At 48.4% G+C, this 12,831-nt stretch overlaps 1 protein-coding gene across 1 annotated transcript; it reads right to left on the bottom strand.

Annotated features, from left to right (window-relative positions):
* Positions 1 to 653: 653 nt before the first annotated feature.
* Positions 654 to 12,495, bottom strand: Pnlip (pancreatic lipase). Its single transcript, XM_055591722.1, has 13 exons — positions 12,455 to 12,495; positions 12,282 to 12,327; positions 11,642 to 11,796; positions 10,514 to 10,636; positions 9,832 to 9,966; positions 8,726 to 8,837; positions 7,626 to 7,745; positions 7,394 to 7,513; positions 6,632 to 6,750; positions 4,535 to 4,664; positions 4,033 to 4,141; positions 3,283 to 3,447; positions 654 to 771 (listed from the first exon to the last, which is right to left on the bottom strand). Exons 1-13 carry the CDS (start codon positions 12,455 to 12,457, stop codon positions 708 to 710), a joined length of 1,401 nt encoding a protein of 466 aa, XP_055447697.1. The 5' UTR covers positions 12,458 to 12,495; the 3' UTR covers positions 654 to 707.
* Between the last annotated feature and the right edge of the window lie 336 nt (positions 12,496 to 12,831).

Below are 12,831 nucleotides of genomic sequence, written 5' to 3'. Positions count from 1 at the left end.
CTCTACCCATGCTTTTTGACACCTTTGTTAAAGGATGGGTGGCCATAGCCGTCTACCTGAACGTTTTTATGACAGTACCATACTGTTTTTGTTTGTATGGTTCTGTAGTATAATTTGAGGTCAGGTATAAATGTAAACAACTGTGTAAGACAGCAGAGTTTGTCCCTGGAGATAGGTCCAGAATATGGACTTTCTGAAGGAATGTGCTGAGAGGTGAGGCTGGGTCCTGTATGAAAGCCACATTGAGAAGGGCCCAGCAAGAACAGGAGGGCTTTGGTTTGTGTCTTTGAAAGATCAAATAGATTATGGAGGAACAGAGGTTCTGAGAGACCACAGTAGGAGAAGCAAGACTATGGGAAAGCCCAGACATGTCTCAGTGTTCCCTCATGCCTGACATGCCTGACCAGAGAGTGATGGGAAAGTGGCTACTCCTAGCACCGCCATCACGAGGTTGCCTGGAGCTCTGTCTTAAGTGGTGAGAATGGCACTGATAGCATTGGCAGAGGACAGGGTGGTTCTATAATTTAGGCAATATTCCCAAAGTCAAACACCACGAGTTTACAGTCAAGCATTTATGGCGTAACATGCACCCAAGAATTTAAGGCTTTATCATTCTCTCCAGAAGTTTCATTAGAAATGATGACAACAGCATGCATTGTTTTAGTGCTAGATTTTATTACAGCTCGGGACCACACGTCTGCAGCCTCCTAGCATGCAGAGAGTGTGAGCAGGACGTTGTCCCTCACAGTTTCCTTACTGCAGAAGTTGAACCTGAGGAGAGAAAACACACAGAGTCATCTCCTTCTCACGCAAGTGCAGAGTTGACACACCTGTCCCTAATCCATCTCTACGCCTGCCCCAGCAGCTTGAGAGGGCACAGACTTCAGGATATCGGAGACTGAATCAGCTCCAGCCTCCTAGAATGATCGTAAACAGCTAGAGAAGAGCTGTCAGGTAGCCAGCCACAAAAGACAAGAAGTGCTCATTTCCTATCATTCCAGTCTCTGTGGACTGCGTGTAACTGACACTGGGGAGCAAAGACATTAAAATAATGAACTTCAGCAGTGTTATGGCTGGCATGTTTGGCTTTTAGGGAATTGCCATCAAACCACTCTCTAGAATGGGTGCCTCATTTTATGTGCCGTGGACAGTACCCAAGAGCTTAAGATTCCCCTGTCTTCAAACATTTTTGGTATTGTCAATCTTTTTAAACTTAATTATTTAAATACATTCATGGTGGCATTCATCATTCTTTCATTCTTTTCTGAGTAATAGCATAACTTTTTCTGTCTACTTATGATTATTCATATTTAAAATACCTTTCAGGTAGGCACAATTCAATGAGGTATTGATGCTAAAAACCAAGTGTGCTGACCTCTGTCTTTTTTATTATTATTATTTATTTGTTTTTGCTTTTTGAAACAGGGACTCACTGTGTAGCCCTGGATGGCCTGGAACTCAGTTTTAAACCAGTGGGTTTGAAGCAACTGAGATCTGCCCGCCTCTGCTGCCCAGGCATGGGTATTAAAGGTGTGTGGCACCACCTCCAGCTGTGACCTGCCCCTTGATCTTGGTGTTTTGATCACTTTCACTTAATGCAATTTTGGTTCTAGTTAGGTGTAAAACCACCAACTCTCGATGTGTTTTCTTTTTTGTTGTTTTCTTTTTTCTTTGCCTCTTTATGTTCATTTTGGGATTTCAATTTTTTCATCTTATAACTCTTTGTTAATTTGTTTGCTCTAGTTCTTTATTCTTACAGTGCTTACTTTAGAATTGGTAAGACACACACCTAACTTATTACATTAAACACACAAATGGCAGTATGCCAGTTGCCATGTGGCACAGGGCCTTCAACAGTGCCGTCCTAATTCCCGCCCTCTCCTTCTCAGATGCTGTATCACTTGCTGTACTTACTCTACGCCCTGCCGCACTCCATCGTCCAGGGCTGCACACACGCACACCATGCCTTCCCCTTCTATCCTCCCAATCCTCCATCAATATGTGCCATCTTCCCCTGATCCTTTTTGAACTAATGGAATGAGTATTGATAAGTATAATAATACCCTTATCTGTTACTCTAACATCCATACCGACTCAATTGGATGGTAATTCATTGATCACTTTCTTCATTATAGGTTGTCTTGTCTTACTGTTTGCATAGCTTGGACTATTTGAATTAATGTCAGGTACTGGATTTTTATCTTGTTGCTGCTGTTTACATCTTATTTAAGTGTGTTGTGGGATGTAGTTATCTCAAGCCATTTCAAGACTTGCTAAATCTAGCAAGAAAGAGGACATTGTTAAATATTCCACCCAGTATCAATAAAGTGGCAGGCTTCTGTAATCTGCCTGGTGGAAATAGGCTCTAGTCTCACTCCCGGAGAGGAATGGGCACTACTCTAGCCCTTCTGCGTGCCTGACATGGCTGGTTTGCTCACAGACGCGAGGTCATCAGACTGTGCCAAATATCCAAGGGGACTTGCTAGAATCTATCATGTCTTTCTGTAGCCCTATCTTGTCTGGTTGGCTGTGTCACAAACTCAGGTTGCTCGGGATTCCAATTCTCAGCTCCATCTCCTAAATGCTGAGAGACTACTCAAACCTGCCTCCACCACATCCTGGAGGACCTCTTGGGGCCCTCAGCTTGTGGGGCGATTTTAAGGCCCCCCTGGCTTGGTTTTTGTATTTCAGGCTTCCCTGTGAACTGCTGCCTAAAGTTCTACATTTTGAAAACTGTTGCCCATGTGTCCTGTGTGAACTTCCAGTATCTGAGGGGCCCTGGGCTTCACCTCCTGTGAGAGCCTCAGTTTGCTCGCTGGTTTCAGAAGGATGGCCAGGCGTTTTCTGGACTCTGCCTACCGATCACGGACACTGGGGCTGGCACTGGTGTCGCAAGCGTGTCTCTGCTCTATCCTGGCATCCCTCTGTGAACAGCCCTAACTCCATGGAAACTTGACCTTCTGGTCCTTAGGCTTTGCCAAAAAGACCAGTGACACAGAACAGCGTAATTCTGTTTTGTTCCTTGATAACTTAACTAGTTCCTGACAACCTAGGTGGCCATGAATTTGGTAACCCCATGAAGCCTGGGGGATGATCTAAGCCTATCTGCCAGGGGAAAGATTCTTCTCCCATTCCTGACATCTGACACCGTCTCCTAAGGACACCTTAGGTCATAGGGAGCAGCCCTGGCTGGGACGCGTGTGATCCCCTCTGAGCAGTGTGAACGCTTTAGTGTGAATAGACACATTTGACCCCTCGTGTCTTCGGCTCCTTGTTGCTTACACTCTGCCGTCGTTTCTTTCCACCACGATCCTCGAAGCTCCCACTCGGGGTAGACTCGGGTTGATGACATTTTTGTGCCAGATAAACTTGACCCTCTGCAGGTCTCCAACGTCCACATCGGAGTCGAATTCATTGACGTGAGTGTTGCCTGGTTTCAGAGAGCCCCTGAGAAGGTGTGATGTCAACAAAAATGTATGTGAACACACATAAATACACACAGAACCAACTGCACATATAATGTATAATGTAAGGAAATGTACATATATGTTTCTACCCCAGTTCACATTCTGTTGAATCTCAGCTTCTTGATAAAACATTCTCATCCAAATGTCTGAAGTGAATTCACATGTGAATTTGAGCACAGTGGTAGCTTTTTCTATCAATGTCTCAGATTTATTTTAGTTATCTTTTCTTTACCATAGAATTGGGTATGTCTTTGTCTCAATTCTTATAGTTGAATAAATAATGCTGTCATTATAAAATATTTTCTCTACTGTTCTGTAGGGAATAATTATTTACTCATTATAAATCAAGTGTCAGGCAACAAAATAAACATGAATGGTTTTCACAGAAAAGATCAGAAAAAATTGAATATAATTTTGAAAAGTATTAATGTGTAGGAGCTACAAGACAGCTTCTTTGCCATGGGTGAATACATGCTGCGCATACGATAGAGAACGCATCAACAATGCGCGTCGGACATTCAGGGCAAGCCAAAATTTAAGAAGCACCGAGTGATAGTTTACTCACTTGAAAATTTCATACTGTTTAGAGTTTCCTCCATTTCCAAACAAAGAAACCAGAATGTGTCCAGTGACCTTCTGTCCAGACAGGGTGACAGCCACCTGGTACCGCCAACCTGCGTGGAGGAGACATTGTACACTGTCAGCCTGGAGACCAGAGGTACTGACAGAGGTCAGCACGTGGCCAGCAAATGCGGAATTGGAATAGTCTCTCATGCTGTCGGCAGTTCTTCTGGTAGAATGTCACAGTCGTTTTCTTCAGCGTGTGGGGGTCAGGCCCCAGCAGGCCAGGACAACAGAGAACATTTCCAGAGCTGATGGAGGAGGGTTTTGTTGTGCTTTGCTGTTTCTAGCAAGGGCCTAAGAAGCGATCTTGTTTACATTTGCGGCGGGGCTGCAGCTCAGCAGCTCAGCACTGACGGGTGTCATCAGGCTCTGGGCTTTACACCCAGTCCCATCCATCCCAAAAGGAGAACTACACTGAAAAATTAATAAAAATAGAAACTTACGTGCAAAGTTGCTCTTATCACCAGTGTTCAGATAAAACTTCTGGTACAGTCCGTTTGTTTTCCCGGGAAACCTGTCAGCATAGTGGCCCATCTGCGGGCAGCTGCCACGCGCACAGGGGAAGCACTTATTCTGTAAGGTCAAGCAGACGGTGACTGGGGCGTCCCCACTTCAGTGGGTACCATTTTTTCCTACACGTTTTGTACGAGCCAAAGCTGATTCTGTGATGCTGATGGTGAGCAGTGACAGGGTCTCGGGGAAAGCGAAAGGCGCCTCTCGTTACCCAGAGGCTAAGCCTTCAATTTCATTCATAGGTTACATGGAAATATAAAAGCCACTTCGTAGGATACCTGCCTTATATTTATATTTCCCTTTGTCTCTGCAACTTACTTTGTTCTTAGGCATTCACTAGAATGACTGGAATTTATTCCGGAAAGATCACATAAAAAAGAACAAGACATGAAATAAGCATCTGCCAGGCACACCAGGATCCACTCAGAAGGTGACAGCTCAGAATTCAGGCCCTTCTCCACCCCCTAGTGTCACTTGGCATGCTCGCATCTCAGAACGTGAAGTTTCCAGCGTGGAGAGAAAATGATCCATTTGGATGAAGGTTAGCCAGGAAGCTGGCGCGCGAAGAAGACAGGAGAAACTGCCCCCTCACCAGGGATTATGGGAAAGGGATAGAGGCTGAGCACCCGCCTCAGGAGGACTGACAGCCCAGTCCCACTCTGGAGGGAAGGCTCCTCCCCAACAGAGACGCATGGAGGACTTCTCAGTGAGATCATATCAGGTGTGGACATCCAGCAAGCTAAGGAAAGACTGTGTTGGCCAGGGAGAAATGCACTAGGCTTCCTATGGGTGTTTCCCAAGAGTCCAAAAGCCCCAGCCAAGTATGTCCTTCAGGCCTTTGGCCTGCATTCCAAAGGAACCAGGAGGCCATGGACCTAGGGGCCACAGCCATTTGCTCTGCAGGGCACACACTCGATTGAACCATCACCAGGATGGCAGTTGGGGTGGAAGCAGAGGAAGGGGTCCAAAGGCACAGGAATAAAACTGGGACATTTTCCTTACAAAGGTTCTGGGCATCTTACAAGGGAGCTTTTATGTCATTGAATCAGGCTCTTCATTGCGTGGAGCCTAAATATTTTTGGATCATTTGTTTGAAGGAAGATAAGGATAAAATCAAACCAAGAGGAGAGATCAGCTCTTACTGTACAGCAAAATTACATGTGAACCAAATATGTGCCCCTCTCCCATATTTTGATTACCGTGCTGCTGTTGTTGTTGCTTTGAGCCAAGCACTTAACATGTGTTGTGTGATTAACTGTTTTACTAAGGGCCTTGGGTCTGACATAATTTCATTTCTAGATGAAGAAAGTCTTATAGAAATCAAATACTTTTCCCAACATCATGTAGTCCCTGTCCTTAATAACTAAGGTATATCTCTCTAGTAATTGTGACTTACATGGGATGTTGGTTACTTGAAATTTTCTTTGCTACATGGCAGTGGTAAATTTTTTTGTTAAAAAAAGCTATAGTGAAAAAATTAATTTTCTAAAACATAAGTCAATAGAAATACCATGTTCAAGACAACACTGAAGAAAGGATAAAAGTGTGAACAAACCTAAAAACTACTGATGAATCTGAGATTGTGAAGACGCATGTCTGTGATCCTATAGTTCAAAGGTCAGCGCTTGAATGCCACCCTCCTGCCCATCCCATCCCAACAGGGCTTCTCAGACTGCTCCAAACCAGCATTTTATGTGTGTGCTTAGGATTCCTTGCCCCACAACCAGTTTGAACATTTACTGGAGACAGAAATGTTCACTTCCAAACCCATTATCCGGATCCCTGTAATGCTTAAAGCTTTCTTTGCTACTGAAATGCACGTGCACGAGTTAATACTACAAATGCACAAGTGTAAATGGTCAGCAAGTGACATCGCCACAATGAGCCATATCTGTAATCAATAGTTGCAACAGTCCAGAGACAGACCAACTGGGAGCGTGGCGGGCATGCGGCTCTGGTTGGGTCTCCAGCGATGAGGGGAACAAAATGAAGCATGAGGGAACGCAGGGCAGGGGGAGGCTACTTACTGCAGCAAACGCACTGTAGGAGCTACAGGAGAAGCCCGCAAAGCCAGTTGGGTTGAGGATGCTGTCCGAGTAATACTTGTAGCTTCTCAAGTGGTTACAGGCAGCGAAGTCACGAGTTCCTGTGGAGACAGTGGCAGATTCACGGCTCTCTGTCATTAGTAAATGACTGCTCTAATTAGGGCAGCTCATGGCAGCCACAGCGCAGGGTGATTTAGGAAAGGCGTAGGATGTCAGACGGAATGAGTAAACACACTTCAGAATCATAACAGTTATTAAGCAAACAGAAAACAACCTGAGAAGAGAAATGCTGCTCCATACAGATACATGGTATGTAACATGTCCCCTGAGCTAGGCCCCTCAGAGCTGGGACTGGAGAGCGAGGCCAGCAGCTGAAAGCACTGGCTGCTTCTGCAGAAGGCGCAGGTTCAGTGACCAGCACCCACGTGGCAGCTCACAGCCATGTGGAAGTCCGGTTCCAGGGCGCCTGAGTTCCTCTGGCACCAGGCACCGCACACGTTACGCATGTAAATACATATAGACAAAATACAATCCAAACAAAATCTTTTTCAAAGAAAGGAAAAACTTGGGTTACAGATACAATTGCTGCCCCAAAGTTTCCTCACGTTTGTTTGTCACAGGAACGATGTCTCAGGGACACAGGAGAAGTCCTTTGTTTAAAACACAGCATGAGACCAGCACACTTCCAATTTAACGGGAACCGTGGACTGTCAGGGTGGGAATCTGTGTGCACGAGGGTTTTACCTTCCCAGATTCCATTGATGTCAACGATTTGGGAAAGGATATTCTTCTTGCATCCTGGCATTTCTACTCCTCCATTTGGGAAGAAGTCTAGGTGACCCACAGTTTGGCTCATTCCAAATCCTGAAGAGTTTTAAAAGTGATGGAGAGTTTCTATTACTGTTTGACCAAGGCTGTCTGAAGCATCCTCACATTGAGATTCAAACCCTCCAGGGGACAGGCTGGCAGTGCTCACCTAAGTTGGGGACCATGGGGGCAGCGTCTGTGTGAATTGCATCCACAAACTGAGCATCTGAGGGGTCCAGTCGTACCTCTTCAGGTGTACCCTGGAAGTAAGGCTCGGCGGGGTCCAACCCTGGAGCAGATAGGGGCATCATCAGTTATGTCAGTCAGATCACATCAGCGTGTGTGTGGAGAGAGGGGAAGTGCCCCCGACAGAAGGCTATGCCCTGCGGAGCGTGTTGCTGCCAGTAGCCCTCCCTGACAGGCGGCTGACCCCGGGATCCCAGCCAAGGATGTCCACTGGGTTCTATCTTCCAGAAGACAGGGCTCTCTGGGACCGAGTCCACAGCCGGGTAGAGCAGCCTGGGGTAGCCAATGACAAACTACGGAAAGAACGTTCTGAAGAATGCTTTCTCAATAAACAACAAAGCTCCTGGCTGTTTCCATCCATCCAAATGCACCAACGTTTTCAAACTATGGAACTTGAGAGTCACCAGGTCAGCACAGGAAGTGGGGTAGAGCAGAAGCTGGTCGCCCTGATGTAGCCACACCTCGGCCAGGACAGCAGCATTCCTTGGCGGCTTACCTGACCCGTGGCCCTGGCCTAAGGCAGCTAGCCTGCAGTTTGCAAATGGCATCTTTCACCTGATCAGTCTGCCCCAGAGCAGGAAGCCCCAGGCAGCCTGCCCAGCTGCCTCCTCCCCAGCAGGGGGCTGTAGCTGGTGAGGCTCACATCTGTTACCCGCTGGAATTAAGACGGAATTCAACTGGTTATGTGCAAACTCCATGGGTTAGGGTCTGCCACTATTTATGCTATTTGCTAAGGAAACTTGAATTCCGTGAGTATCTGCAGATGGGAAGCAGGCAGTGTTTTGGGGAGGTCCTGACTCATGTTTCCGTTACACACAACATAGTTATATATTAAACAATGTGGTGAATACCAGACAGTGACAGCGAGGAAACCTCTCAACAGGTCTCACTGCTCTAAGCTCCATCACCGGGCACAGCTCAGAGAGGACCCAGCAGTGCTTTGTCCTATGTCCCATGGTGGTGGCCACGGTGGTGCCCGTGGAGGGTGCCGTCTAACCATCGAGTGCTTGCTGTGGAACCGACCTGTGATTCTCCCGATGGCCCCGAACGTCCTCTTCCCGGCCTCCCCGGCGATGTGGGAGCCCAGGCTGTGGCCGATGAGGTGGACGTTGTTGAGTGAGTATCCGAGTTGGGACTGTTGGAAATGACATGAAGGAAAGAGTCACTAAAATGTTTTCAAGTCACACAAAATGCCAGATGGCCAAAAGGTGGCCTCCAATGCTTGGTTTCTAAGAGGACATGCCCCTGCTTCAGGACACCCCTGCGATTAAGAAATGGAAATGAGTTCAGCTTTGTAGAATCCTAGTGTGAGAGAAATCTCCCAGAGGACATGCGCGTCAGAATCGAAGATGGTGAAGCAAGAATTTGGATCAGGGGTCCACGGGGCAATTAATCAAGCACGTCTGAGCCTGGTGTGTTTTAAGGCTTTCAGTGCCCCAGTCAGACTAGCCGGCCCCGTGCTTCTGTTAACGAAATCAAGGAAAGCTGGGAGACGGCGCAGGCAGTGAAGCACAGGGACCCAAATTAGGACCACTGACACCATGTGAGAGACCATGCTGCAGTCCCCACGCTGGAGAGGCAGGGCAGGCAGGATGCGAACCAGTCCCGCCCCTGCGGCAGGACTGATGGGCTCCAGGAGTTGAAGACTCATCTCAGAAAGCAGACAGCTTAGCCGTGCAGGAAGACACTCCGCACACACGTGCAGAGCATGTTCGCACAGCCACATGAGCACATGCACCCACAGACACTAACAGAACAGAAGAAGCGTAAGCGTGTGGCTGGTACCGGCACACCAGACCATAATTAAGGGCGAAGTCACAGTGAGCGCTGACACGTGGCTGCTGAGGCTCAGCTGCTGAGTGCTGCCGAGAGCAGCCCCAGGGGCCGTGCCCACAACTGAAGCAAACAGAAGTCCAGCAGAACTCAAATGTCACCTGCCTGGCTGCTTAAGTTCACTTAACTAAAAATAAAAACTAGTCATTGAATTAAGCAGATTGTTGCTGAGGTTGGGGGACTTAGTATCCTGTTTAAATCTGTCCTTGTCGATTATTATACGTACAGATTTTGTTTAGGAAGGAACATGCAAACACCAGTGTCTCGGGGCCTGCGTGGAACAGAGAATGAGCTACCTTCAGAGTGTTAGCCAAGTATGCCACTTCCGCCCCCACAACGCGAACGTTCTGGCAGGCCTGCGAGTACGTCGTTCGGGAGCCTCCTTTCCAGTCCACACAGATGCAGTTCACCTTCTCCACCTTGAACATGTTCTGGGCAGAGGAGACACAGCAGTAAGCCCCCTCTCGCACTCACTGCTGGCTAACAAGCCGAGCGTCTGGACTAGCCTCTCCTCGGCTGCGAGGCAGCTGCGGCGTTAGCCCACGGCTGTGACCAGAACCCAGTCTCTTCTGAGCGTGTGGTCCTTCCTGAGCCTAACGCTGGCTCAGACCGACGTGCGGCCACGATGGGGTTCCTGACAAGCATAGACATTTGATTCGAGAAAACAATGGAGACATCACAGGGACAGCAAAGGGTCAGTGCTTAACTGAAGCGCTGCTGCAGGGCGTCTTCGCGGGGCAAAAGCTGAAATCTCTGCAGCCATTATGAAGCGGCTATGTCATGGAGCATTCGTCCCTCCGCACCCACACCCCATCTGTGCCAGGACCCTGTGCCCACCACAGGCAGGCCCAGGCTGCAGAGCTCACACTCAGGCTCAGGCAGGCCCAGGCTGCAGTGTGCTGCCAAGCCCTTGTCCTCCTTACTGGGACCAGTGTCCCGCTGCCTCTGCCACTTCCCTTAGGAGAGCGCCACACTCACCGTGCATATGTTGGCCAGCCAGCTCCCCTCTCCCGTGTCAGTGAAGCCGTGGATGATGATTCGGGTCTTTCTGTTGGTGTTGAAATTGGACCTTCTGATGCTTGATGCATCCGCAGTGATTTGCTGTTTGGGGTGGGAAAGTGTTTGGGGTCAGGTTTCTTCCGGCAGCTTCTGGGACCGTTTATGTGTGGGCAGAGATGGTAGGTAGGAATCTTGAAACCCACAAAGGGAGCTGTTCACAGTCATCCCCAAGCTGCTGCTGTAGCTTTGACTCAGACACCATGTTACCCTGTGTCACTCAGATGTCCGTGGACATACATGTGTCTGTCTATGCAGGTTTATAATCAGCCCAACATAGGAGACATGTGATATTCTAATATTCCTCCAGGCCTAGGGTGCTATTGCTCAATAAATCCAGTGTAAGTTGAAGATATTGTAAGTGGGTTTTGTTTTATTTTGGGCAGGGTCTCATGCAGAGCAAATGGCTTCAACTCACTAAACAGCTGAGGATGGCCTTGAACTCCTGAACCAACATCTACCTTTCCAGCGCTCAGATTAAAGACGCTACCACCCCTGGCTGGAAAGCACTGTAACTTGGAAATGTATCGTACATACCTAACCTGGTTTCTATCATCACTTCAACACATACAGGACTGGCAGCTGTTTGCCCTCGGTTAGTGCAAAGCAAGAAGCCGCGGTTCCCCGCTGCTCCCTCACGGGGCTACAGCTCAGAGGGTGCCAGGGCAGAAGCTTCTACTGAAAGCATCACTTTCCAACCAAATCCTCTTAAGTGGAACCACAGTAGGCAGATTCCCTATGTGCGTGTCTTAGGGGCTCTTATTTAAAGTACACAAATATAACATGGCCTTTATCACAATATGCGCCACTATGCATACATATGTATAATTACTCTATGTGTTATGATATTTTATATGGCACACTGAAGATAGGGACACGAACAAGAATTGAATGGCCCCTCATACATAAGCTTTTAAAGAGTCATTACCGTGACTGCTCTAAAGTCCAAAAAGATACAAGCTCCATTGTATTCTCATTACCACACTTGACTGTTCCTGACAATTACACATACAGGTGAAACTCCGTGCTGAAGACAACAGCTGTTCCTACCTGGTAGTTTTTGGGGTTCTCGTTGGTGTACAGCAGAAAGCGGGTGTTGATCTGTTTTGGGCTCCAGGGCAGCCCCTTCAGGGGTCTATTGGTGGTCCCTGACCACGGGGCATCGTCACTGAAGCAGCCGAGTCTGTCGTAGCAGACCTCTTTTCCTGAAACCACACACAGGCACGCAGAGGTGTTACCTCAACTTTTCATGTTCAGTCGGAGCCTCCAGGCTCACAGGCTACTCCCTTGACCTGACACCACCCTATGTCCCAGCTCGCTGTCAGTCAAGGACTCTAGCTCCCCGGCCCAGGGTTTTCTTTGGCCTACATACGGGGTGTCCTGTCTGTGGAGGCTCTTGGCTCCGAGCAGCTACTGGTGGAGAATTCTAAGTTTTACGCAAGGGCCACACTTTGTGTCCTCGCCTTGGCCGAAGATGCAGGTCTCGGAACTGTGTTTGGGGACCATGGCTAAGGCCATGCTCAGGGGCTCTTACTCTCACGTTAAACTTAAGTTGTTTCTAGAATTCCTCAGTCTTATGTTGGCCTTAGCTAAGTCCTCATCCTCATCCTGCTTGCACGCGGCTGCCACGGCCTTCTGGGGAGAGCCACACACGCAGCCACCCTTTCCCATCCACACGCATCTCTCTTACCGGCTCCCACTCCCAGCAGCACTGCCAATGTCCACAGCAGCAGCATCTGCACAGAGGTGGAGACATGGCTGAGTCTGGCGGACCGTGGACTGCCACAGTCCACGTTCGCTCAGACTTTGGGGGAGACGGGTGCAAACTAATAGATCAGTCTCCAAGTGGCGTTCCTGACTCACCATGGCGGATCCGTCAGCTTCCACGGACAATGAGGGAGTGCTGACACGTCCTTTTATAGCAGAGCCTCACCTTTCCCGGCAGTGTCACGGAAAAGCGGCTCCAAGGACGTATTTCTAATTTTAATCGCAGATAAGCGCAGTTTGATAGAGCAGGTTGTGTTCCAAGGTGTTGGTGGGAACTCGAGAAAGTGCTGGATATGGAACGTTCTCGACCGGCACGCCCGGGAGCTGCTCAGATGAACCATCTTCTCTCTGCCCCTGAGAACAGTCCTCATGCATGTGTCTCTCCTCAGCTCATCCATGTGCCTGAGGGTGTCCACACAGCCAGACCCTGCCCGTTTGACAACAGCTGTCTTGAAGACCAGCTCTACCAGCCA

This window comes from Psammomys obesus, unplaced genomic scaffold, assembly GCF_907164565.1.
Source record: "Psammomys obesus unplaced genomic scaffold, mPsaObe1.curated_primary_1811, whole genome shotgun sequence".
In the NCBI taxonomy this organism is placed as follows: Eukaryota; Metazoa; Chordata; class Mammalia; order Rodentia; family Muridae; genus Psammomys; species Psammomys obesus.
The sequence above is the reverse complement of the archived record's forward strand: the minus strand, read 5'-3'. Positions and strand labels throughout refer to the sequence as shown.

Coding starts and splice junctions, on each gene's coding strand:
- Pnlip (XM_055591722.1), bottom strand. Junction 8,838..9,831: donor ACTTGGCTAACACTCTGAAG/GTAGCTCATTCT, acceptor CATTTCCAACAG/TCCCAACTCGGATACTCACT. Junction 4,665..6,631: donor CCTACAGTGCGTTTGCTGCA/GTAAGTAGCCTC, acceptor TTGACCTTACAG/AATAAGTGCTTCCCCTGTGC.